This window comes from Protomyctophum parallelum (assembly GCF_964188405.1).
Source record: "Protomyctophum parallelum genome assembly, chromosome: 5".
Lineage (NCBI taxonomy): Eukaryota > Metazoa > Chordata > Actinopteri > Myctophiformes > Myctophidae > Protomyctophum > Protomyctophum parallelum.
The window spans coordinates 24,801,038-24,828,622 of NC_139702.1; the positions used below are offsets into that span (position 1 = coordinate 24,801,038).

Below are 27,585 nucleotides of genomic sequence, written 5' to 3' on the forward strand. Positions count from 1 at the left end.
GTCAGATATACTCGAGCGTCTTCATGCTGTGCTCAAGGGCGCATACATATACTCAAGGGGTTAATACGCTGCATTACTATGTGGGTGTATTCAGTGTGTGCAAGACCCACATGTCATTCGCTGATGTGGCAGTCAGCTGACCAATTGGGCGGGGTATATTAAGCTCACCTAGACTGCATGCTTCTTCCTGCCTTCCTTCTGCATATGGCTCCTGGTTGTTATGTGATGTTTGCTCCCACCGCCACCCCAGCACCACCGGTGGGCTCTGTTATTTCTGTTCCCCATGGGATACTGTACTATTGTATATCTATGGCCCTGCTCTTTTTAAGGTTTAAACAATCGGTGCCCGGATTCCTTCAAAATAGGAGCTCTGCGGTGCCAGAAAGACATGGTTGCTTTTACTCTGAAACCCACGACAATCCGCTCAAAAAGTTTCTTTACATTTCTACCTTACATTGCTATCGTTTTAATTTATACGATATATGATCCAAAAAGTGTTCATATTTTGCGGGAGAGACGGATGAGGAAAGGCGAACTGTCAAATAAAAAAAGGAACAAATTCAGAATATTCCTCCTCGCCCGGTGTTTGTCGGTCGCCCGGTATCATTGAGGATGCACTATAGAACGTCTACAGACGTCCTATGGACGCGTCGATTGGGGACGGAAACGGTTAATGATGGTGTTTAATTGTGCCGAGCAGGGAGAAGATGTAGCAGAGCCAAAGGCCAAGATAAAATATATGCTCATTCTATAATACATATTGGTTAAATCTATTCGTGAGTTATCTGACTGAACTGTAAGCATCGAATCATGTACAGCACTCAAGACGTAATGTTATGTGACCATGTGACTAATGTAAAATATTTACTACCTTAAAGATGGAGTGCCATGGTTTTTTTCCCACCCTAAAACATGATCATCAGGTCTTATTGTTATATATAAGGAGGAACAGTATTTGTTAAAATGTCGTTTTTTTGTGGACACCCCCACCAGTTAATTAAGTATGCCTGGTTTGCCTGATGGGTGGTGATCCACCTGAACTGAAGCCGCACCTACAGCTGTAGTTGTGTGATAAAGGGGGAGGGTTTAGGGGAGGGGCTGATAATGTGATGTCACTATCTTACTGCTTTTTTCATTGGCACGTTTGACTGTCAAGGGTTCAGCCTCCAGGAAGAAACCCTAAATACAAAGTAATCATTGTACATAAAAACGACTCCAGGGTGTCTAATGAAGTCACCTCCTAGACACATGAAAAACTGGAAAATATTCAATATTCTAAAAACATTCGCCAGGGCTGTAGAATATTCAAATTTGACTTTCATCAGTTTCTGCACAATTGTAATTCAGTGAGCAAGTTGTTCCTTCCCAGCAGCACACGTACTGCTCACAGAGGAAGGTCGACCTCACAGCCAGCGAGGTTACGAGCTCCGCTGTTCAGACGCTGAGCTCCAGAAGCTTCCAAAATAGCAGCTCCTCTCTCCTCTGGGTCTGTGTTTGTACAGCAGGCCCTGAGTCGATGCCATAACAAATATAAAGAAACATCACCGCACGAATTCCTCATATTTTGTTCCATTTATAAATGACCCTGAATGTCGAATGTGTCGCATGACGTAAGGTAGCATTTTTTTTGTTTTTTTTTACCCACGTTGCAAATGGAGGAGAGGCACTTTATGGAAGCTAGAAACGAAAGATTTAAAATGTTTTCAAATGGAGAAAATAACGTGATGAGCTTGTGAATCTGCAATTTGGCAACGTATAAAATAGGGCTGAAGTTGTTTAACCCAATTATCAATTTACAAAATGGGAATAAGGTCAAAGTTTAGGTGCCCGTCGGGGTGCTTTATAATACAATATTTAAACTTTAAGACGCAAAATAGGGCAAAAAAACATTATAAAAGGACAATAAAAAAAGAATAAAATTACAGTGAATGATCAATGAATGACACAAGAAAACATTTATAAAAGCGGTTTTCTGTGAGTTGCAGCAGACCTGCGGTTTTCACTGGGTGCTTGTTCCAGATACTGTATGTGATGCACAGAACACGTCTAGTTCTGATTCTGTGGCCGAAAGCAGCCTTTTTCTTTGTGTTTTGTTTTTATTTATACAAGCAAACTCTGGTTGAGATTCAAGTCCTCTTTTCCAAGGGAGCTCTGTAGCAGACCTTTACTGACCTATAGTGTTATTAACCCATTTTGGGCAGGAACCCCTGTTGGTGTTTTAAGCATTATGTTCTACTTTAGCTATTGAAAAATAGTAGATCTACAAGCTCATAGCACGCCACGTTACGAGCTTGTAGGTCTGCTATTTTTGAAAAGTCGTGAAAATGTGCCGCAAATCTTTGAATATATATTTCAGAGAGAACATTTTTAACTAAAATATTGGCTTCTTGGGGGTCCCTGGAACTACATATTTTGAGATGGGGCGTCCGTGGCCCAATAGAGATAATTCTGGGGGTCCTTGACATGAAAAAGGTTGAGCACCACTGACACAGTAGCCTGGAACTCACCTATGCTTTCTATGGCATGAGACATGAGACTAATTACTTCGAGCGACAGAGAGAGAGAGGAGTGTGTGTGTGTGTGTGTACATGTGTGTGTCAATTTAACAAAGGTGCAGACGTTGCACCACTCAGTTCTCACGGGTGTGATTTTATTTCCAGGGAGAGAAAAAAAGTCTGGGAAGTGGGAACGAGTCCACTTCAATTCGGCATAGAGTATAGCGCAAATGTCGATCACTCTCTGCTGATTTCTGATTGTCTGCACCTTTGTTAAATTGACGCACACACATACAGTACATACACACACACACACACACACACACACACACACACACACACCTATGCCATAGAATCCATATACCGTAGGTGGACCGCAGGCTAGGTCTGCTCCCATTGTTGAGCCTTTTATTCACTATAGCCTTTGAATGCCCTTGTTGAACTTTTGCACTTTTACGATGTTTAAGAAGGGGTTGCCTTTATCACTGACTGTTTTGTATTCCACTTTGGTGTAATGTGAGTTGTTTTAAATATGCTATAATAATAATAAAAATCATTTATAGAACACCTTTCAGACACAAGTGTAGTTCAAAGTGCTTTACATACAAGTAAATAGAAATTCACATAAATGCAAAAAAATGGGTAAAAACAAAAGTAATAGCTTCAAATCTGGTCAGTAGAATTCGTTGAAATTAAGAGTACATTTAAGATAAGGAATCATGAAGGAAACAGACTCAGTTAAAAGCGAGGTCATATAGTGATGGGTTTTTAGCCGCCTCTTAAAGTCATCAACTGAGGTTGCTATATGAATAATAAATATATGTAATTTGAATGATGTGCTCCTCTCCACAAGCACACAGTGGTCTTGGGCTATATACTGCCCCATTTGTGAAGGGTATAGGGTCATGAATCTATTGAGCATATACGTAAGTGTTTGTTTTCCCAACCTCATTGGAGAGAGGGAAGTGATCTGGTGGAGTCAGGGGTGGGTGTTCTGACAAATTGGTCTATAGATCGGTGGTTCTCAAACTTTTAACTTTCAAGGATCTCTTTTTAACCCATTTTGGGGCGGGAACCCCTTTTGGTGTTGGCATCATGTTATGCTTTAGCTATTGGAAAAATAGCAGATCTACAAGCTCATAGCGCGCCACTCGCTATTTTTGAAAAATCGAAGAACGACTGACATAGAAGACATTTTTAGAATCAGATCTCAGGTCAGAATGAAAACTTTCAGGATGTAGAAAACATTTTTAGAATCTGATCTCAGGTCAGAATGAAAACTTTCAGGATGTAGAAAACATTTTTAGAATCTGATCTCAGGTCAGAATGGGTTAACACTGACGGTATAGGGTATACAAATGACTTTGTGCCGCCTTATGAGGTTAATTCCGTCATCTAACTAAGATTGTAACTTATTGTCAGCCACTGGTGCCTGTCGTCTGTCTCCACAAACAAACCTTGACCGGCGCCAACATTGTTGCAGAGAAAGCACATTTTGCGAGTCGTGACTTCCTCATATTAATATGTCGTTGCGGTCGGGTGGAAACCTTGTATATCCAGAAAGATTTCATTTCATTTCTTTTCAGGATATGGAAAAAAAATCCACTCTAGTTATTATTAGTCATAAGCTCGTATTGATACTTGCAGATCATTTATTAAATATGTATAACATACAGTCGGAAATTACCACTTTCACTTTCAATGCTTTTTTTTCTTCTCCAAAATAGCAATAATTATTGCAGATCTAACAACAAAAAAAGTGTGACCTTGTAGATCGGCTATAATTGCCACTTTTGCACATCAGTCTTGCGTGACTTAATTTACCAAAACAAACTTAAAAAGTCGAAATAATAAATACATTTTTTTAATAAATGGGACCATAGTTTTCCAAAAAGAATATTATGACATGAGAAATGAGACTTTAAACTAGTGACTGGAAGCAGAAAGTATTCATGATCATGTTTATTAAGGTAATACAGTCTAGGTGAAGTTGGGCCCAAATACATGGACCTCTATGGAGCTATGGGGTTTTTTGGGCCCAATGACAGCGCCACAACAGGCCATTATATGAACTTTCAGGAAGTCCCGATTTCCTTAGTGGCTTCACGAAATATCTGTCTGACTGCCCCCCTGGTTGGGAATAGGGGCCCATTTCACATCCTAGTACACACACAATGGAATTTAGATATTGTCTCTGTGTGGGGTTGGGAAACCTCATCTGTCCAAAACTGTCGCTTCTCACAGGATTCAAATTCAAAAGTGGCAGATCTGAAAGCTCAAGCTTGTAGATCTGCTATTTTTTTTTTTAACTTTTTTTGTGACGTAAGTGTGATCAAGTAGGTCATTAATGTACGCTATTTTCAATTTGAGGCATTTAGCAGACGCTCTCGATGCAGAGCGACTTGCAGTAAGCAAAGAACAACGCATGGACATACATCAGATACATAGAAATGGTCATCGGGGATCATGACTTCATGAGCAAGATGAGAACCTAACATCCGTCTAACAGTAGAATATCTGTACAATGAACCTATGATGGGTGTCAAAAAAAATCGATTCAAATTAGAATCGCGATTCCCGTTATGAATGATTCAAAATCGATTCATAATTTCCAAAAATCTAATCGAATGATTTATTTATTTTTTATTACAGTTACAGGAGTTTTCACTACATGGTGTCTGTGATATGAAATATAAGCTCCCCCTAATCACAGTAAACATCATGTCTTCAACTTACTGTAGTATAGTCACTTCAGTTGGCTGGAGTAGATTGTGATGAATTTTGAATCGAGAATCATTTTGCATAGAGAATCATTTTGAATCTGGGAAAAAAAACAGCTTTTGAATTAAAAATCGTTTTTGGATTGAGAATCGAGTTGAATCGAAACGTGACCCCAAGAATCAGAATCGAATCGAATCGTGGGACAGCCAAAGATTCACAGCCCTAGAACCTATGAGTATACTATATAAACTATGGAGTGCTATGTCTACATAAAATGCTATCTATATTACGTGAGTTTAGCCTATGCATGCATACGCCTGTGAGGTCGCCGAGGCTATTGCAAGTGCTACGGCGAGTGTGAGCACGTGAAAACACAAAAGGTTTAAAACAACGATATGTGGACATAATGTCACGTGTCTTGCATTTGAATCTGTGCTACCAAGTGTCATAATGTGTGTGTGTGTGTGTGTGTGTGTGTGTGTGTGTGTGTGTGTGTGTGTGTGTGTGTGTGTGTGTGTGTGTGTGTGTGTGTGTGTGTGTGTGTGTGTGTGTGTGTGCGCGCGCAGGCCAGTGGGTGTGCCCCGAGCAGAGACCATCTACATCCACAATCCCAGCCAGGAAGAGCCTGTCACCCTGCTGTCCATGTTTACATCCAGCACTCACTTTCACATGCCTGCCTTCCACAGGCGGGTAAGAGGACTGTGTGTGTGTGCATGCGTGTGTGTGTCAGCACGGAGGTGAAGTGCCTGTGGAAGCCCATGTTGTGTTTATAAAACCCTAACAACCACATTGTAACTACCATCATTTATGTAGAGGGTGCAGACTTGACATGCACTTTGCACCTTCTGTTTGTACTCTCTCTCTCTCTCTCTCTCTCTCTCTCTCTTCTCTCTGCCACCAAAATGTGGAACGCCCTACCAACAGTCATTAAGACATGCAAATCCCTTGACTCCTTCAAAACCGCTCTCAAAGGGCACCTACGGACGGCTGCAATTCGAAACTTCCGTAAAATCTGAATCCCCCCCCCACCCCTCACTGGGGGGGGGATATAGGCCTATATGTTTCTTTTCCCTTTTTACCTCCTTTATGATGAATTCCTGTTCTGTTCTTTGACTATATAGAAGTGTCTATTTGTACGTCTCTAAATGTTTTGATGAATTGAACAAGGTGGACCCTCTTGTAAACGAGTGTAATGCTTAATTGGGTCGTCCACTCACAGTTGACAGTCTTTGCATTGAATCTGTGCTTGAAATGTACTGTAATTCTGCAAAGTGTTAATGGATATTTTAATCAATCAATCAATCTCTCTCTCTCTCCCCCTCCCCAGGTGATCCCGCCCAGAGGGAAGGCATCTTTTAAACTTATATTCCTCCCGTCAGAGGAGGGCCAAGTAGAGAACTCTTTATTTATCAACACATCGGCGCATGGAGTGATGGCATACCAGGTCAGACTCACTATGCTACACCTTCTGCTGCTCACAAGTATGACTTTCAGAGGTGGATTTGTTTGTGTATATTTACGGCCGTTTACAGCCATGACATTCAGAGATTATATTCAACTTTTGGTCTCAACCCATTTAGGCCTGACGTCGAAATAAATAAAGTATTCTGACAGAATATATATTCAAAGATTTGCGCCGCATTTTCACGATAAAAAAAATAATAGCAGACCTACAAGCTCGTATGAGCTTGTAGATCTGCTATTTTTAAATAGCTAAAGTATAACATGATGCTAAAAACACCGAAAGGGGTTCTCGCCCAGAATGGGTTAAATATTGTCATATATATTTTTGTGTTTCTTTTTTAGTGCCTTTTTCTCCCCCAATGTAGTTGTTATATGCCAATTGATTCCTCCCCACACATACATTTCATGTGTGTTGTATATACTGACTCACCCGCCAGTGAGGAGCCCCCACCGGGAGGATGTAGAGCTTCCATCCCCAGTGAGGAGCCCCCACCGGGAGGATGTAGAGCTTCCATCCCCAGTGAGGAGCCCCCACCGGGAGGATGTAGAGCTTCCATCCCCAGTGAGGAGCCCCCACCGGGAGGATGTAGAGCTTCCATCCCCCGTGAGGAGCCCCCACCGGGAGGATGTAGAGCTTCCATCCCCCGTGAGGAGCCCCCACCGGGAGGATGTAGAGCTTCCATCCCCAGTGAGGAGCCCCCACCGGGAGGATGTAGAGCTTCCATCCCCAGTGAGGAGCCCCCACCGGGAGGATGTAGAGCTTCCATCCCCCGTGTCGGTGATCTACCAGTAGATCACAAAGGCTGTGCAGGTAGATCACATGACATGGCCCTAAAGAATATTTAATTTAAATATAAAAAAAAACTATTTTTGGCATCTGCCACTTGAATTAAGGTGACTTGATTGATTGACATAAACAAACAAACATTTACAAATTAAATACAAAAAACCCCAACTATTCCATTTCTCCCCCTCTATTTCCCATTTGTCTTATATCTTATGCCAGCTCCGCTATTCCAAAGCCCCCTCGGGTACATGTTTAAACTATTTTCAACAATGATATACAGTATATATATATCTTTGGTGGGTAGATCTTGTTGAGCAGGTCATTTTGAAAGCAGTTCTCAAGTCAAAAAATAGTAATATAGACGCTCGACGAAGCCGACGTCGTTTTGAACCCACAAGCTAAAGTAAAATCTTTATTTTAAATCTTTAAAATAATGCTCGTGGTGGCGCTATAACAGCCCACATTTAATTGGGCTCTCTATAACTCTTGTACAGTAGGTCATAACAATGAAAACCATTTTAACTGTGGGTGATGGTTGTGTCGCGTCTAGGATAGTTAGTCAATGTTGGTTATCTGTGGTGTGTGTTTTGTGTCACGCGATGTTTGCATTCAGACCTCGGTGAGAAACCTTTTTTTTCTCAGACACGCTCGTATTGTGCGTATACGCACGCATACATGCGCGTTTTGTGCTCGCGCGCGCACACACACACACACACACACACACACACACACACACACACACACACACACACACACACACACACACACACACACACACACACACACACACACACACACAAAACCTCAGACGCACAAGGAACAAACAGGCAACCATGAGGTTTCACATTAACCAATGCATGTCACGTCGCACAGACACACTGCAGGCCCATGGAATTCAACCTCGATGTGGTGCAGCAGTTTTTTACAGCTCGAACCCGGCCCGAAGCCCCGACATCTTTTCTATATAGCGTGCGCATCGCTGCCACAGCAGCCTGCTCCACTCTGATGAATACAAACCCACAAAGAAGTCAAGAACACTTACATTTTCGGCAACTGGCTCGTCCGTTTGTTAGGGGTCCGTTTGTTTCCTGCGTGAAACCAGAAATGTTTCAATGCAATGACCCAACCGTGTTTGCAAATATAACTGCAAATACACCAGATGTCATTATAATTGACGAACAGCAGAGAGGTTTTTCTATTGGAAGTTGGCTGTGCTTTTGATTCAAGTTTAGAGGAAGCTTTCCTTACTAAACAAGTAAAATATCAACCATTAGTACAGACCATTATACAACTGGGCTATACGTGTCAGCTCATTGTTTTTATATTTGGCAGCCTGGGCCATGTCCACAGGCTAGTGGTCAGAGGCTTGAGGATTATAGGGTTGTACAAGTGTAAGGCAAAGCAGCTTGCAACATACTGTTCAATCTCCTCCATTATAGGCAGTCGGTCTATTTGGAGGAGAAGGTGCTTTTTGTACCCATGATTTACTTTCGGTGTTGGTAATATGACAGACTGAAGTGACCAATGTTGGCTGTGAATAGGTTCATTTGTTGCCTATATTCTGTACATTTAGGGCTTGTTTGGACTCAAGCGCTGAGACACGTGATGTTTCGAGTGTGTAGTATATCAGAAGCAACTGAAAATATCTGTGTCCTTGATAATGTATTTTATAAATGTGGACTCAAATAAAGAAATCGAAATGTGTGTGTGTGTTGCAGGTGTTTGGTATAGGGGGTCACCGGGGGTCTTTAAAGTCTGTCCAGAGGAGGGACAACGTGCTCATATTCCCTCACATCCACAGCATCAAGCTGACTCAGACTCAGGTAAACACACACACACACACACGCACACACACACACACACACACACACACACACACACACACACACACACACACACACACACACAGGTGTTTGTCCATACACCACCACTGCTCCAAGGTGATCACCTCCTCCCTGAAGTTCCTCTGTCTAAAAGCCTTACTGTGCGTTGTGAGCTTGTAGATCAGTTATTTTCGGTGCATGACATCCGACCTGATTCTTCCTAATAATAAACCAAACTAAAATAAAAATATATATAATATTTTTGAAACCATATAACCCATTTTGACCCGAGATCAGATTCTAAAAAATGTCTTCTACATCCTGACAGTTTTCTGAAAAAGCTGTTTCTATGTCAGTCGTTCTTCGGTTTGTTTTAAATAGCAGACCTACAAGCTCGTTCTACAAGCGATGAGCTTGTAGATCTGCTATTTTTCCAATAGCTAAAGCATAACATAATGCTAACACCAAAAGGGGTTCCTGCCCAAAATTGGATAAACATCCATTTCTCCAGGAAAAGTCCTCACAATGTATATTTCTCAAACTCTTACTATGCTTGTGTGGGGGGACATTTTGCCCTTGCAAGTATAGGCTACAGTACAGCAATATAAGTACACGCAGGCACGCACACACACACACACACACGCACATGCACACGCACACGCACACGCACACGCACACGCACACACACCCAGCACGCCCTTTCCAAAGCAAACAAACAGGAGGCAGAGTGAAGCACGTCTTAAGGGAAACCACAGTCTCCGTGGAGACGTCCACAAACAGGAAGTAGGGTGGCATTTTTACACAATGTGAGCTTCAGCCCACAGTGCATAATCACCTCGAACCCGCTGCCTTGCCTACCCACAATGCCCCTCTGCTGCAGTCCAACTCTGCGTCCTCCAACGTTTGCACAACAGAGCTTGCACAATCTGCACACTAGGGCATTAAGCAACTAGTCGACTAGTTTACTAGTTTACTAGTCGACTAGTTTACTAGTCGACTAGTAAATTCACTAGTCGACCTTGTTGGTACTAGTTGACTAGTTGATAAGGGGAATTTTTTTTATTATTTTATTTATTTTTATTTTTTCCCCGATTTTGTAGGCCTCAAGATCAGGTAGATTATAGTTATAGTCACCAATGTACACCGTTTATAAATGTACAAATATTTATTTCCAAAAAAAATTAATATTTTTTACATACAGTAATTGGTAGTTTAACAACTAGTCGACTAGTAAACTAGTCAACTAGTAAAAATGACTAGAAGTGAATGCCTGTGCACTTCAGTGGTTCTCCAAACAGTGGTTCGGTGCACATCTTTGGGTCATGGTGGGCACAGGTAGTTTTATGGGTTGTGAGTAAATATCTCTTTATTTTTCATTTAGTATGTTTTTTTTGTTTTGTTTTTTTAACCCCCTCCCACAAAAAAACCCCACAATTATTTCCGTAAATTAAAAACACATTTTAATAATTTTCATATGAAAATTCAATGAATTAATTTGATTGGTTTAAATAATTGTTTTGCATCCTCTGGTCGTCCTATCCTCCAAACACACCTGTTATTTTGTGTGTGTTTAAAATCCCTAAATGACTTATTCTCATTTAATTTTCAAAGTAAGAATTACATTTTGTGTTTTTACTTTGCATGATGACTCTCTCTCTCTCTCTCTCTCTCTCTCTCTCTCTCCCCCCCAATTGAGGTGTTAGGTTTTTATTCAGATTGAACTTTCTGAATATAAGTGGAGCATTAGAGTCTACACTATGCACTCACAGCATTAGAGTCTACACTATGCACTCACAGCATTAGAGTCTACACTATGCACTCACAGCATTAGAGTCTACACTATGCACTCACAGCATTAGAGTCTACACTATGCACTCACAGCATTAGAGTCTCTACACTATGCACTCACAGCATTAGAGTCTACACTATGCACTCACAGCATTAGAGTCTACACTATGCACTCACAGCATTAGAGTCTACACTATGCACTCACAGCATTAGAGTCTACACTATGCACTCACAGCATTAGAGTCTACACTATGCACTCACAGCATTAGAGTCTACACTATGCACTCACAGCATTATAGTCTACACTATGCACTCACAGCATTAGAGTCTACACTATGCACTCACAGCATTAGAGTCTCTACACTATGCACTCACAGCATTAGAGTCTACACTATGCACTCACAGCATTAGAGTCTACACTATGCACTCACAGCATTATAGTCTACACTATGCACTCACAGCATTAGAGTCTACACTATGCACTCACAGCATTAGAGTCTACACTATGCACTCACAGCATTAGAGTCTACACTATGCACTCACAGCATTAGAGTCTACACTATGCACTCACAGCATTAGAGTCTACACTATGCACTCACAGCATTAGAGTCTCTACACTATGCACTCACAGCATTAGAGTCTACACTATGCACTCACAGCATTAGAGTCTACACTATGCACTCACAGCATTAGAGTCTACACTATGCACTCACAGCATTAGAGTCTCTACACTATGCACTCACAGCATTATAGTCTACAGCATTAGAGTCTACACTATGCATTCACAGCATTAGAGTCTACAATGTGCACTTACAGCATTAGAGTCTCTACACTATGCACTCACAGCATTAGAGTCTACACTATGCACTCACAGCATTAGAGTCTACACTATGCACTCACAGCATTAGAGTCTACACTATGCACTCACAGCATTAGAGTCTACACTATGCACTCACAGCATTAGAGTCTACACACTATGCACTCACAGCATTAGAGTCTACACTATGCACTCACAGCATTAGAGTCTACACTATGCACTCACAGCATTAGAGTCTACAATGTGCACTTACAGCATTAGAGTCTACACTATGCACTCACAGCATTAGAGTCTACACTATGCACTCACAGCATTAGAGTCTACACTATGCACTCACAGCATTAGAGTCTACACTATGCACTCACAGCATTAGAGTCTACACTATGCACTCACAGCATTAGAGTCTACACTATGCACTCACAGCATTAGAGTCTACACTATGCACTCACAGCATTAGAGTCTACACTATGCACTCACAGCATTAGAGTCTACACTATGCACTCACAGCATTAGAGTCTACACTATGCACTCACAGCATTATAGTCTACACTATGCATTCACAGCATTAGAGTCTACAATGTGCACTTACAGCATTAGAGTCTCTACACTATGCACTCACAGCATTAGAGTCTACACTATGCATTCACAGCATTAGAGTCTACAATGTGCACTTACAGCATTAGAGTCTCTACACTATGCACTCACAGCATTAGAGTCTACACTATGCACTCACAGCATTAGAGTCTACACTATGCACTCACAGCATTAGAGTCTACACTATGCACTCACAGCATTAAAGTCCACACTGTGCACACAGTCACTGTTTATTGAACTAATTCTGTGTCTGATGTGTTGACAGGAAGATGCGTCTAACATCACCATACTGGGTCTGGTCCTGGAGTGCAGCTTACCCAAGACTGTATTTAGCAGTCCTCAGGTACGGTACTGTGTTCCTCTCAACGATAACTGTACATAATATCACTGATCCCCACCAAACACTCTTCAGGGGTCCTCCAATGAAAAGAGTCACGCCAGGGGCCCCCGAAGATGCCCAGTTCCAAACTTACCACCCACTACTGGTCAGGGGTCGTATGATAGTCATATAATAGTGAGAAATCAATGTTGCACATTAACCCATTTAGACGTCGACATTTTCTGAAATACCTCATGTTTCTGTATCAGTGCCAGTGGTGCTCAATATTTCATGTCAAGGACCCCAAAAATGATATGTAATTGGCCACCGACTCCCATCTGAACATATGTTGTTCCAGGGACCCCTCGGAAGCAAAGATTTTAGTAAAAAAACGTTCACTCTGAAAGAATATACATTCCAGATTTGAGACACATTTTCACGATTTTTTCAAAAATAGCAGACCTACAAGTTCATAGCTGTAGATCTGCTATTTTTCAACAGCTAAAGCATAACATAATGCTTAACAGTTTGACTCCATAAAACGCGTAACCCGCATTTTAATCAAATATGAGACGCTGCCGAGATTGTTTTATTACCTTATTAGAGCATACGCTGAATTATTTGGGCTTTTGATCCGTGAAAATCCGGCGAAAAAAAGGTTCCTCCGTTTCGTTTGTTATGAACGATCGCAACACACCCGCCATCTTGGTGCGCCGCAAGATCGCAGCACAAGACCCTCCTCCGTGAGGCGTTGTACCCCGTTCATTTGCATTGGCCTCAATTTCCCAGAAGCCCTAGCAGCAGTGTTGCTTTCCGGTTTCGTCATCATAACATGAAGGTCTCGTCTCCAGCTCCACACGGCAAAGACGGAGTTTCTTTTTAATTATTACAATACGGCGGATTAAACGCATCTGGGGACCTCCTTATTTTCTAAATCATTTGGGGAGCCCAGGGTTTGGGAAACACAGAAGGATGTGTGTAGACATTACCTGTCCTCCGGTACACATGGGAGTCACACCTAGCCTCCCCCCTGCTGCCTGGCTGGGACACACCACAGCGTCTGTATGGGGTCTCTTTGCAGCTTGCTTCCTGTACACCCCTCAGAGGATTGGTTAAACCAATTAAACCCTCTAATCTCATTAACCCATTTAGGCCTGACGTCGGAATTTAAAAAAATGTCTTTTTAAAATGTATTTTTCTTTACTGAAAAACCTCATGTTTCTACATCAGCGGTTCTCAATATTTCATGTCAAGGACCCCCAAAAATATATTGTAATTGCCCGCCGAGCCCCGTCTGAAAAGATGTTGTTCCAGGGACCCTCCAGAAGCAAAGATTTGAGTTAAAAATGTTTCGCTCTGAAAGAATATATTCAAACATTTGGGCCACAATTTCACGATTTTTCGAAAACAGCAGATCTACAAGCTCGTAGCGCGCCACGCTCGTAACGCGCACTATGAGCTTGTAGATCTGCTATTTTTCAATAGCTAAATTATAACATAATGTTTAAAACACCAAAAGGGGTTCCACACCCCCCCCCCCCCCCCCCAGAATAGGGATGCTGGCTGGGGTTCTAGTGGTTAAAGCAATTAGATGGTTTGCGTCTGTGCAAACGTGACACTATGAGCAGGGGACAAGCAGCTGTGGGCTTGTGTTGCGTTGCGTCACGCTGGGTTCATTATGAAGTCCACAGAGAGCGGCAATTAAAAGCCTGGCGGGTGATGTGAAGTCATCCTTCTGTTGTGTCAGTGGTCGGTTGCAGCTATAGGAGGATGTTGTTGTACTAACTAGCCTAGTGTAAGCCCTTTAACAAGACACCGACACATGTCTGTCTGTCTGGGATGAACACCTGCTGTATTTCAGAATCTTTCTTATCGGTAACGATGTATAAGTATTCGGTCTGCAAAATCTACACAAGCTGCAGTACTTAGTTTAGACAGTTTTTGGTTTAGACTAGTCATTGGTTAGACCAGTCATTAGTCCTACAACAACTACAACCTATCTCAAACCCTCACCCTATAAACCTAACCTCCCACGGGGCAGCACACCTAAACCTAACCTTAACCCATGTCTAACCAATGACTAGTCTAAACTACAATAAGTATGCACCCCATATTCCCATAGTAATCATTGCTGTGTCTGAGTGTTTGTTCAGAAACACGACACATGATGTAACCTGGAGTAACACCTACGTCGGGTTTAGGATACCAATTTCATCCAATCAGGAGACCGAACACCATACAAGGAGACAACCGACTAAATTGGGGGAGAAAAGGGGTCTGGGAAATATTTGGCTACTCTGTATTTGTTTAGAGTACCCCCCCCCCCCCCCCCCCCCCCAAAAAAAACCCCCAAAAAAACCAACTAAATAATAATAATAAAACAAATAAAAAGCATCTCATTGTGTTATTTATTTTTTATCAATTAGATACATAGGACCACAATGGAAACAATTTGTTTCAGCTTATACTGTCCCACATGCTGTTTACACTTTTCTGACTAATAAAGTATTGAATCACGCAATCAATCAACGTTAGGCATGTAACAATTATATCGATATTAAAAAATATATTTTTTATTTTATTTTTATGGGGGCTAGTGTGATGTGAAATGTGAGCTTTAGTCATATTCCATCACATTCAAGTGCTTTTGGAGAGAAATGATAGTCACTTTCAGTAGTTGGAGCACTGTAGAGGGGAGCTGTGTGTGTCTGTGACTGTAGAGGGGAGCTGTGTGTGTCTGTGACTGTAGAGGGGAGCTGTGTGTGTCTGTGACTGTAGAGGGGAGCTGTGTGTGTCTGTGACTGTAGAGGGGAGCTGTGTGTGTCTATGACTGTAGAGGGGAGCTGTGTGTGTCTGTGACTGTAGAGGGGAGCTGTGTGTGTCTGTGACTGTAGAGGGGAGCTGTGTGTGTCTATGACTGTAGAGGGGAGCTGTGTGTGTCTGTGACTGTAGAGGGGAGCTGTGTGTGTCTGTGACTGTAGAGGGGAGCTGTGTGTGTCTATGACTGTAGAGGGGAGCTGTGTGTGTCTGTGACTGTGCCCAGGTGATGGTCGTTGATGCTCATCAAGGAAGGCAATTATGTTTCTGCACTGTCAAAAGTAATGCTGCTTCTTTTGCAATGTAGTTAAATAAATAATCTCAGGGGGGAAGATAAATTATATAAAATAAAATAAAAACGGTAATTGTTCGTTAGTTTTTCGTGAAAAATCGCATCGTGAACCTCATATCGTGATACGAATCGTATCGTGAGTTGCAGTGTTGTTTTTGGCAGCAGAATTTGATTTTAGTTTTAGTCATAGTCTCTTCAATAGTTTTCATTTAGTTTCAGTCACATTTTAGTCACATGGAATGTTTTAGTGTTAAGTCTAGATTTTACACTTGCAACTGCAAGTGTAAAATGACTTATACTGGATCTCTTGTCCCTTCCTAACATTTTAGTCTGGTTTTTATTTGTTGACGAAATTGTCAGCATATTTAGTCTCAGTTTTAGTGACCATAGCTTAGTTTTCATTTAGTTTCCATTTAGTTTTCGTCAGTGAAAAAAGGTAGTCGACGAACATTTTCCGTCTTAGTTTTAGTCGACAAAAACAACACTGGTGAGTTGAGTGAATCGTTGCATGCCTAATCGACGTCGTCGTTGTTGTTTGTTGTTTCCGTCTCTCAGGGTTCATGTCTGCAGACGGAGGAGGAGGAGGAGGAGAAGCTCCGCCTCCAGGTCAGCCTGTCGGAGCGAGGCGGTCACCCCGCGCACCTGGACAAGCTCAAACCCTACGTCACAGAGCACATCCTGCTGCTGCTGGCCGTGCCCGGCTCTGCCGCCGCCGCTGGCCCCACGTCAGCCGGTGGGTTTCCTTTAACATAATCGTCCTATACCTTATAACCCTCAGCACTGACTGAAGATCAGCTGCTGGGCATAGTCCTATACCTTATAACCCTCAGCACTGACTGAAGATCAGCTGCTGGGCATAGTCCTATACCTTATAACCCTCAGCACTGACTGAAGATCAGCTGCTGGGCATAGTCCTATACCTTATAACCCTCAGCACTGACTGAAGATCAGCTGCTGGGCATAGTCCTATACCTTATAACCCTCAGCACTGACTGAAGATCAGCTGCTGGGCATAGTCCCCACCTTCACTTAATGTGGCCCTTTCAGCTGTTTACAATGCCAAACATGACCCGCTTTAATTACTTTAATTACGCTTTAAATTAGTAGCTTGCTGAGTAGTATTACAAATAATGTCATTGTCTTTTTTATGTCCAATATTAGTTAAAATGATTGAAAAATTGCGCAAAATTATTCAGGATTTCAATTCAAATAGAGCAAAAATAGCAGATCTACAAGTTCAAAATGCGTCGCATCGCGACACGTTTTGAACTTGTAGATCGGCTATTTTTGCTACGAACACGCATGCATTGTGGCCCCTCTGGAGTGAGTATGGAAATATAATGGCCCTCTCCATCGTCAAAGTTGCCCCACCCTTGATCTAACCCAATTTTTAGACCTGACACTGGATTCTACAAAATGTCTTCTACAGTTTTTCTGAAATGTTTCTGTCAGTGGTGCTCAACCTTTTGTCATGTCAAGGACCACCCAGAATTATCTGTATTTGGCCGTGGACACGCCCCCATCTGAAAATATGTAATTCAGTGACCTCCCCCAGAAGCAAAGGTTTGAGTTAAAAACATTCGCTGTGAAAGAATATATATTATTGAAAGATTTGCACCACATTTTCACCATTTAAAAAAAATAGCAGATCTACAAGCTCATAGAGCACTGTACTTTAGCTATTTTCAATAGCTAAAGTATAACAAAACACCAAAAGGGGGTTCCCATCCAGAAAATGTGCTAATAGTCCGGCTATAAACCTTTTAACCCTCAGCGCTGACTGCAGATCAGCTGCTGGGTTCCTGATTATCGATAAATGCATGTCTTTGCATGCGTGTGTACTGTCTGTGCCCCGCATTTCCCACCGACAAACATGGCTTGTGTGTCGCTGAGGATCCGATGGATCGATGAGCCGAATGGGGGGGTCGGTGTTCTCAGCGGGGGTCCCAGACATGGGTCGGTCTGTATGATTTGACATGACGATTCATCATCATCATACAGATAATTCCGGTTTCATGTTTTATTTTTTATTTTTTTGTCGTTGAAGACGGGAACAAAATGAATAGAAATGTAATTACATTTTTGTTGGTTTTTTTATGGGCTTTGAAGTTGCACAGGACAGACTTGTCCGTCCGTCCGTCCGACCGACCGACCGAGTTCCTTTAATGCTCATGTGTCATATACTGTATGCCGATCCTAAACGTTTCCAACAATCGACTCCTTGAATTAATAATACTATATGAAATGTACAGATTTTTTTTACAAAAACAATTCAAAGCAAAGGTCAGTGAAATAACTCCCAAGTTCATCCCCTGTTCCACTCCCAGTACATAACATAATGTACCCTTGTGTCCAGTAGTGTCCGATGTGAGCGGCAGTATCATCAGCAGCCATCACTCAGACACATTAACACACTGTTTACACTGTGATACAAAGCACTGGCCCTTAACGAGCTTCTCCTCGTTTCCTGTGGCTTGGCTTTTAATCGTGACTGATGTTTACTTTGATCTTTTAATAAACAGCGCTCTTGTGCCTCGATGACCCATTTAGACCTGACGTCAACATTAAAAAAAAAGCTTTCTAAATCATGACATTTTTCTTAACAGTTTGACTGCGGAAAATGATTTACCAGACTTTTAATCAACCCCCCTTCACTGCCGAGATTGTTGTATTACCTTTAGAGCATACGCTGAATTATGTGGGCTTTTAATCCGCGAAAATCGAGCGAAAAAAGCTCCCCCCGTTTGTTATGAACGGCAGCACCACCCGCCATCTTGGTACACCCGGAAGACGCAGCACAGGACCCTCCTCCATGAGGTGTTGAACCCCATTCGTTTGCATTGGCCTCAATTTCCCAGAAGCCCTAGCAGCCCACAGCATGTGACGATTTCCGGTTTCTCCGTCAAAACAAATGCATCTAGTCTCTTTCTCCGCGGCGAAGAAGGATTTTATTTTTATTTATTACATTACGGCGGATTAAACACATAAAACAAAAGTCGCGTATGTCCGATATGGCAGCGACATTAACCTGGAGGAATCCATTCAAAGCACGGAAACTGTTAACAATTAAAATAAATAGCTAAATTATAACGTTATTAACGTTAAAATATAGTTTTTTGGTTGTCCAACCACCGTTATAGTCTCGACAGGCGACCATAGATCTCTGCCTAATACTCACTGATACGCACGGATTAAAGTTCTCAGTCGCCACAACTGATTTTACTCATTTGGGATTCCATAGAAGTCTTCTAATGCAGTGGTTCCCACACCTTTTTTAGCTAAAAAACAAAAACAAAAACAAATTAACAGATCTACAAGCTCACAGCTACGCGCCGTGTTGTGTGAGCTTGCAGATCGGCTATTTTCTCTACTTCTTGAAACATTTGTTTTTGGTTTATTTTTATTTCTTCATGAAATGACTGAAAAAAAATCATCAATCATTTTAACTAAGCATTATGTTATACTTTAGCTATTGAAAAATAGCAGATCTACAAGCTCATGGCACCACAGAGTGGCGCGCTACGAGCTTGTAGGTCTGCTATTTTTGAAAAAGCACTGGGAGTAGGTATGTTAGCCGACCTGGCGGCTTTCATTTAGATGTCACCAGACTAGATACATCCATATATCAGTTTGGCCCAATATATTATATTATTGTATGACAGCTATCGGCAAATTATAACGACTTTGAGCCTGGTGTCCCAATTTCGGGGCATGTCATTAGAGGCTAAATATTGAATTATGAACTAGAAATGTTCAAAAATACATACCAAGCTTACAACGCTCACTGGGTCAAAACACCAGTAATCGGTGCTCTAAGTGGACTCTCCAAAGATCGAGACTGGCATTGGTAGCCTGGAAACTAGACAAATCTACCATTGCAACAAAACAAAAAAACTGCTAATCTGGCCATGCCAGGCTATGGCATTGGACCAGGGGGGCAGTCAGCCAGATATTTCGTGAAGCCTCATTTGAAATCGGTAGTTCATATAATGGCCTGTTGTGGCACTGGACTGGACCCAAAAAGCCCCATAGCTCCATAGAGGCCCATGTATTTTGGCCCAACTTCACCTAGACTGTATTACCTTAATAAACATGGTCATGAATACTTTCTTCTTCCAGTCACTAGTTTAAAGTCTCATTTCTAATGTCATAATATTCTTTTTGGAAAATTATGGTCCCATTAATTAAAAAAATGACCATAAAGTCGCGTATGTTCTGAGGGGCGTGGCTACCGTTACAGTCTATGATCGGGATTCCCCTCCCACTCAAGAGTCTTCTCCTCCCACTCGAGTCAAAATAAAAACCAACAGAGAAGAAGGGGGGAAGTCCCGCCTCGTTGTCTGGGCAGCCAATGACCAGCTGGTACAAAACGGAGCCAGCCAATGGCCAGCTGGTACCAAAAGATGGCGACTTACATCAGGAATTAGCATATCATTACAGGCTTCATTTTACGTTCATGTTAGACCCGGGGAACGCTTTGTCCATATTTTTTACAGTCTATGCATTGGACCCAAAACATGGCATGGGCCGGGCCTATCGTTAGGCAGAGATCTCCCATCGTCTGGTTACGGGCCTATCGTTAGGCAGAGATCTCCCATCGTCTGGTTACGGGCCTATCGTTAGGCAGAGATCTCCCATCGTCTGGTTACGGGCCTATCGTTAGGCAGAGATCTCCCATCGTCTGGTTACGGGCCTATCGTTAGGCAGAGATCTCCCATCGTCTGGTTACGGGCCTATCGTTAGGCAGAGATCTCCCATCGTCTGGTTACGGGCCTATCGTTAGGCAGAGATCTCCCATCGTCTGGTTACGGGCCTATCGTTAGGCAGAGATCTCCCATCGTCTGGTTACGTGAGACCAGACCTCCAAAGAGTGTACGAGTAAAGGACATTTAACCCATTTAAGCCTGACGTCGAAATTAAAAAAAGAAATAAAAAAAGTCTTCTAAATCCTATTCTTCTAAAGCCCCTCCATCTGAAAATATGACCTCACCAGAAGCAAAGATTTGAGTTAAAATGTTCACTACTGTAATAATATATATTACACATTTTCACGATTTTTCAAAAATAGCAGACCTACAAGCTCATAGCGCTTGTAGATCTGCTATTTTTCAATAGCTAAAGTATAACGTGATGCTTAAAACACCAAAAGGGGTTCTTTAAGGTATTTTTTTTCTCTCTTCATCAGTTTGTTCTTTGTGTCCACACAGGAGAGCTGAAGATAGGAGTTCACATGTTGAACTCTGGAGGGAAGAAGCTCTATGTAAAGGTGAGACAGTGTTTTTCACTGGGATCCTGCACTCTGTCTTAGGCATGTAACGATTCACTCAACTCACGATACGATTCATATCACGATATGAGGTTCACGATACGATTTTTCACGGTATTAAAATAAATATATATTTTAAAGAAAAATTACCGTTTTTTAAATTTTATAATGTATCTTCCCCCCTGAGATTTTTTTATTTAACTACATTGCAAAAGAAGTAGCAGAGTAACAGTGCAGAAACATAATTGCCTTCCTTGATGAGCATCAACGACCATCATCACCTGGGCACAGTCACAGACACACAGTCACACCCTCTACAGTGCTCTACTACTGAAAGTGACTCATTTCTCTCCAAAAGCACTTGAATATGATGGAATATGACTAAAGCTCAATTCACATCACACACTAGCCACCCAAAAACAAACAAAAAAAGATTATATATTTTTTTGGGAAATCGATTGTTTTATTTCAATGAATCGATTCATATCGTCGGGACATATATATATATCGATATGCGATATATCGTTACATGCCTATACTCTGTCTGCATCAGTACATTTATTCACCTAACAAACCCTCAGCATTTATACTGACCTGAGCAGGCTCTTTAACTTGGTCCGATCCCTACCACCACCACCGCTACACAGAGTCTAGGTTTAATGTCTGTTTTGTTTGTGTTCAGGACATGTCGGTGCTGTCCAAGGTGGACGCCAGCCTGGACTTCAAACAGGTTCTCCTGAGACCCGAAGCCAGGAACTTCACACAGGTGGCCTCGCTGGCCTGCGCAGGTACACAGGACACAGACACGACCAACTCCTAGGTTCACCACAGTATCATTACAAACGATACTGACTCAATGTGACTCATGGACAGTGGTGGAAGAAGTATCAATACCCTTTTGTAGAAAGTACAAGTGCTCCAGTAAAGTAAAGACATACCGAAATTGTGTTACTTAGTTATTTACACCACTGGACACGACTAACTCACTGATTCACCACAAACGATACTGACCCATGAATCATTAGAAACGCCACAATGATCTCATGAATCATTACAGCGATAAAATTACAGCAGAGCTTTGAAATCACGGCAGACCCAATCTTCCGCCGTAGTCTGACAACTCGGCTCTTTGGACTCCATCTTAGCCCCAGGGGGGGGCAGTGAAGCCAATAGTGTCTGAAGCCAGTAGGAAATCCTGACTTCCTAAAAGTCCATATAATGGCCTGTTGTGGCGCTGCTGTCATTGGGCCCAAAAAAACCCATAGAGCTCCATAGAGGTCCATGTATTTGGGCCCAACTTCACCTAGACTGTATTACCTTAATAAACATGGTCCTGAATACTTTCTGCTTCCAGTCACTAGTTTAAAGTCTCATTTCTCATGTCATAATATTCTTTTTGGAAAATTATGGCCCCTTTATTAAAAAAATGACCATAAAGTCGAGTATGTTCTGCGGGGCGTGGCTAACGTTACAGTCTATGATCGGGATCCACCCCCCCGCTCGAGTCTAAATAAAAACCAACGAAGAAGAAGGGGGGAAGTCCCGCCTCGTGGTCAATGGCCAGCTGGGCCCAAACGGTTCTAGAAAGATGGCGATTTACAGTTCAAGGACTGACAGGCTTCATCTTAAGTCCATATCAGACCCGGAGAACGCTTTGTCCATATTTTCTTTTTACAGTCTATGCTTAGCCCGTAACACTTGCCGTAGCACTTGCCCTAGCCTCGACGACCTTATGCAAGTGCACTGTTAGACAGATGCTAGGTTCTTAGCTTCCTTATGATTCTTGATGACTATTTTATGTTCTTGCTTACTGCACGTCGCTCTGGATTAAGAGTGTCTTCTAAAATGCCAAAATCGTCCAAACCTCTTATGACCACGACTGTTCCAATGTGTTCCAATGGATCCAATGTTAATACTTCTCATTGGCTCAATATTTATAAAAACCCACAGACACACTTAAAGGGTCACTCCACCCAGATTTGCAACCAGATCTTATTGTAATGATGTTTGGGAGACAATAAATACTTCCCTGGGGGTTCTTATGTGGGTAATATGTGTTTTTAGATATTTCTGGGCTCCATGATGTCATGGACACTGGGCTCACTTACTTCCTAAAATATCTAAAAACACATATTACCCACATAAAAACCCCCAGGAAAGTGTTTCTTGTCTCATTTTGGGCAGGAACCCCTTTTGGGGTTTCAAGCATTCTGTTATGCTTTAGCTATTGAAAAATAGCAGATCTACAAGCTCATAGCGCGCCACCAAGTGGCGCGCTATGAACTTGTAGATCTGCTATTTTTGAAAAATCGTTAAAATGTGCCTCAAATCTTTCAGAAAATTGCCATGATTTAGAAAACATTTATTTAAAATGTCGACGTCGGGCCTGAATGGGTTAAAGGAGAATTCCATGCTAGAATGCTTTCTTATCTTTCTTACCTTTCTTTGTAGTTGTTACGTCCCCACCAAAGAGGTCCAGGTGTTTTTTTGTGCAAAAACTCCTTATTGGCTATTTCCCCTACCATAAGCCCTCAATGAATTGCATTGCATTGAATGGGAATTTAATGGGGCTATGGGGTGTTATGCTAGTTCGCTTATTTCCATCGAAAGAAGTAGTAAAGTGTGCCGCTTGGGATATTATTTACATTATGAAGGGAGGATATATACAAAGAAATTCTAATTTTGAGCGATGGAAATAAGCGAATTAGCACAACACCCCATAGCCCCATTCAATTCCCATTCAATTCAATGCAATTCATTTAGGGCTTATGGTAGGGGAAATAGCCAATAAGGAGCTTTTGCACAAAATAATACCTGGACCTCTTTGGTGGGGACGTAACAACTACAAAGAAAGGTAAGAAAGCCTTCTAGTATGGAATTCTCCTTTAAAATAAGATCTGGTTGCAAAAGGGGTGAAGTGGCCCTTTAAAGGGATACCCTAGTTAAAGGGATAGTTCAGCAACGACATTATATGCAGGTACAACAATTAACCGTTTCTATGAATAACAGCCAATCACTGTCATCTGCAGGAGCGTTGCCTGGCAACAGCAGAAGATGCTCTGCCCATATCAGCCTACAGATCCTGGGCAACCACACCGCCAATACATTTACACACAGGTAACACACGCACACGCATGCACGCACACACGCAGGGCTTATTTTACATAATAGGTAGTTGAACAACAAGTCGACTAGTAAACTAGGCAACTAGTCAACTAGCGTGTTGTACTATGAATCATATAGAATATTCATAACTACTTGGTTAGTCATGATTGTACATATAATTTTAACTTCTGCAGGCCATTTGTCTCACCAAAGTGACCGACTAGAACTGAAGGTCCAAAGGCTATCTGTAGGTACAGTAGGGTCTTGGCTTGGCTTACAGCGGCTGATAAAAAACCTAGGCTATTTTTTACTTTGGGCCTTCCACACACACACACACACACACACACACACACACACACACAGGGACAAAGGTGACACCCCACTGTGATAGATGTATAAAGAGATGTTTTGGGAGAATTGGTGGGGAAGTGAGAGAACGGATGAGACCATGACAGGTCTGAATGTGCTATACGATGGAAAGATGACTTTGCTATGCTTGTAACCTGATGTAACTATGGGAGGATGCCTTGTTTGAATAAAAGAGGGACTTTGCCTGGGAATCGCAGCTCATTTCTTGCTACATTAGGAAAATAAGGTAATGATCCACGGACCCCTGGAAGAAATGATACAACGCTAGTAAAAATGACTAGAAGTGAATGCCCTATTGAGAGCTTGTGGTTATTTGTTTTTAAAGATTAGAGCATTTGGAGTGGTGAAACTGGTAATGTGTTTAGAAGCATATTCCATGAAACCCTAATGGTCTTGGATATTTCATAAAAGCAAAAGGTCATGCTGGCTTCAATCTGTGATTTATTCACCCGATTGCCGGCATGTATAGAACAGCAGCAACAATATTACACATTTGACATATTGTGTTAATTGTTGTAGGAATCAGCAGTATAGTGAGCAGGGGCTCCTTTTCACGTTGTTTCACAAATCGCACGTTATAACTTTGCCGTACAAAATGCTATCAGTCGTGAGATTTTATTTCGCTTTTTATTCCACGCCTCTGTGGTAGAGCATTTTGCAGTGGTTCCTCTGTGGTAGAGCATTTGGCAGTGGTTCCTCTGTGGTAGAGCATTTGGCAGTGGTTCCTCTGTGGTAGAGCATTTGGCAGTTGTTCCTCTGTGGTAGAGCATTTGGCAGTGGTTCCTCTGTGGTAGAGCATTTGGCAGTTGTTCCTCTGTGGCAGAGCATTTGGCAGTGGTTCCTCTGTGGCAGAGCATTTGGCAGTGGTTCCTCTGTGGTAGAGCATTTGGCAGTGGTTCCTCTGTGGCAGAGCATTTGGCAGTGGTTCCTCTGTGGTAGAGCATTTGGCAGTGGTTCCTCTGTGGTAGAGCATTTGGCAGTTGTTCCTCTGTGGCAGAGCATTTGGCAGTGGTTCCTCTGTGGTAGAGCATTTGGCAGTTGTTCCTCTGTGGCAGAGCATTTGGCAGTGGTTCCTCTGTGGTAGAGCATTTGGCAGTGGTTCCTCTGTGGTAGAGCATTTGGCAGTGGTTCCTCTGTGGCAGAGCATTTGGCAGTTGTTCCTCTGTGGTAGAGCATTTGGCAGTGGTTCCTCTGTGGCAGAGCATTTGGCAGTTGTTCCTCTGTGGCAGAGCATTTGGCAGTGGTTCCTCTGTGGTAGAGCATTTGGCAGTGGTTCCTCTGTGGCAGAGCATTTGGCAGTTGTTCCTCTGTGGCAGAGCATTTGGCAGTTGTTCCTCTGTGGCAGAGCATTTGGCAGTGGTTCCTCTGTGGCAGAGCATTTGGCAGTGGTTCCTCTGTGGCAGAGCATTTGGCAGTGGTTCCTCTGTGGTAGAGCATTTGGCAGTTGTTCCTCTGTGGCAGAGCATTTGGCAGTGGTTCCTCTGTGGCAGAGCATTTGGCAGTGGTTCCTCTGTGGCAGAGCATTTGGCAGTGGTTCCTCTGTGGTAGAGCATTTGGCAGTGGTTCCTCTGTGGCAGAGCATTTTGCAGTGGTTCCTCTGTGGTAGAGCATTTGGCAGTGGTTCCTCTGTGGTAGAGCATTTGGCAGTGGTTCCTCTGTGGTAGAGCATTTGGCAGTGGTTCCTCTGTGGCAGAGCATTTTGCAGTGGTTCCTCTGTGGTAGAGCATTTGGCAGTGGTTCCTCTGTGGTAGAGCATTTGGCAGTGGTTCCTCTGTGGTAGAGCATTTGGCAGTGGTTCCTCTGTGGTAGAGCATTTGGCAGTGGTTCCTCTGTGGCAGAGCATTTGGCAGTGGTTCCTCTGTGGCAGAGCATTTGGCAGTGGTTCCTCTGTGGCAGAGCATTTGGCAGTGGTTCCTCTGTGGCAGAGCATTTGGCAGTGGTTCCTCTGTGGCAGAGCATTTGGCAGTGGTTCCTCTGTGGCAGAGCATTTGGCAGTGGTTCCTCTGTGGCAGAGCATTTGGCAGTGGTTCCTCTGTGGTAGAGCATTTGGCAGTTGTTCCTCTGTGGTAGAGCATTTGGCAGTGGTTCCTCTGTGGTAGAGCATTTGGCAGTGGTTCCTCTGTGGTAGAGCATTTGGCAGTTGTTCCTCTGTGGTAGAGCATTTGGCAGTGGTTCCTCTGTGGTAGAGCATTTGGCAGTGGTTCCTCTGTGGTAGAGCATTTGGCAGTTGTTCCTCTGTGGCAGAGCATTTGGCAGTTGTTCCTCTGTGGTAGAGCATTTGGCAGTTGTTCCTCTGTGGTAGAGCATTTGGCAGTGGTTCCCACACTTTTTTAACCACCAAAAGGGGTTCCCGCTCAAAATGGGTTAGATATTGGCCCCAGACCCAAACTATGGAGTTCTTTGTCAGGCAATGCCCAAATATGGAGTCTATGTAGAGCCTCTACAGCGGTGCCCCGGTGGGCACTGGCCTACTTGGAATGATGCAAAGTTGTAAATTAATCCCCCCCGACCCATATATCATGTCTATGTCCCTTTTTATAGTGGGGTCTTTGTCAGGCATTCCCAAATATGGAGTCTATGCAGACGTCAGAATGATGTCAGAACAGGCCAGCTCCATATATGGACCCTATAGGCAAGCCCCCCCCCCCCCCCGCCATGTCCAGAGGCCTTTTTTGGGGCGGTTCTGGAGAACCGTGGGTCCGACCAACTCGACACCAGCCGCTGGTGACGTGGAACGTGTGTATCGAATTTGAAGTCGGTGGGGCGAACGGTTTCTCAATTTACGTGGATTACACACAGACACACAGACAGAGACTTGGTGCATTTATAGATAGATTGATTGATTGATTGATTGATTGATTGATTGATTGATTGATTGATTGATTGATAGATAGATAGAGATTTCTTAGATTTTCCTGTAATTTTTAG

General features: G+C 42.7%; 1 protein-coding gene across 1 annotated transcript in view; it reads left to right on the forward strand.

Moving 5' to 3' along the window:
- The window catches only part of tmem131l (transmembrane 131 like), a 101,256-nt gene that overhangs the window by 36,107 nt on the left and 37,564 nt on the right, over nt 1-27,585 (forward strand). The window contains 8 exon segments of the mRNA XM_083766234.1: nt 5,783-5,906; nt 6,544-6,660; nt 9,186-9,290; nt 12,755-12,832; nt 16,473-16,650; nt 21,125-21,183; nt 21,866-21,971; nt 24,213-24,300. Coding sequence (XP_083622360.1) covers nt 5,783-5,906; nt 6,544-6,660; nt 9,186-9,290; nt 12,755-12,832; nt 16,473-16,650; nt 21,125-21,183; nt 21,866-21,971; nt 24,213-24,300 — 855 coding nt within the window.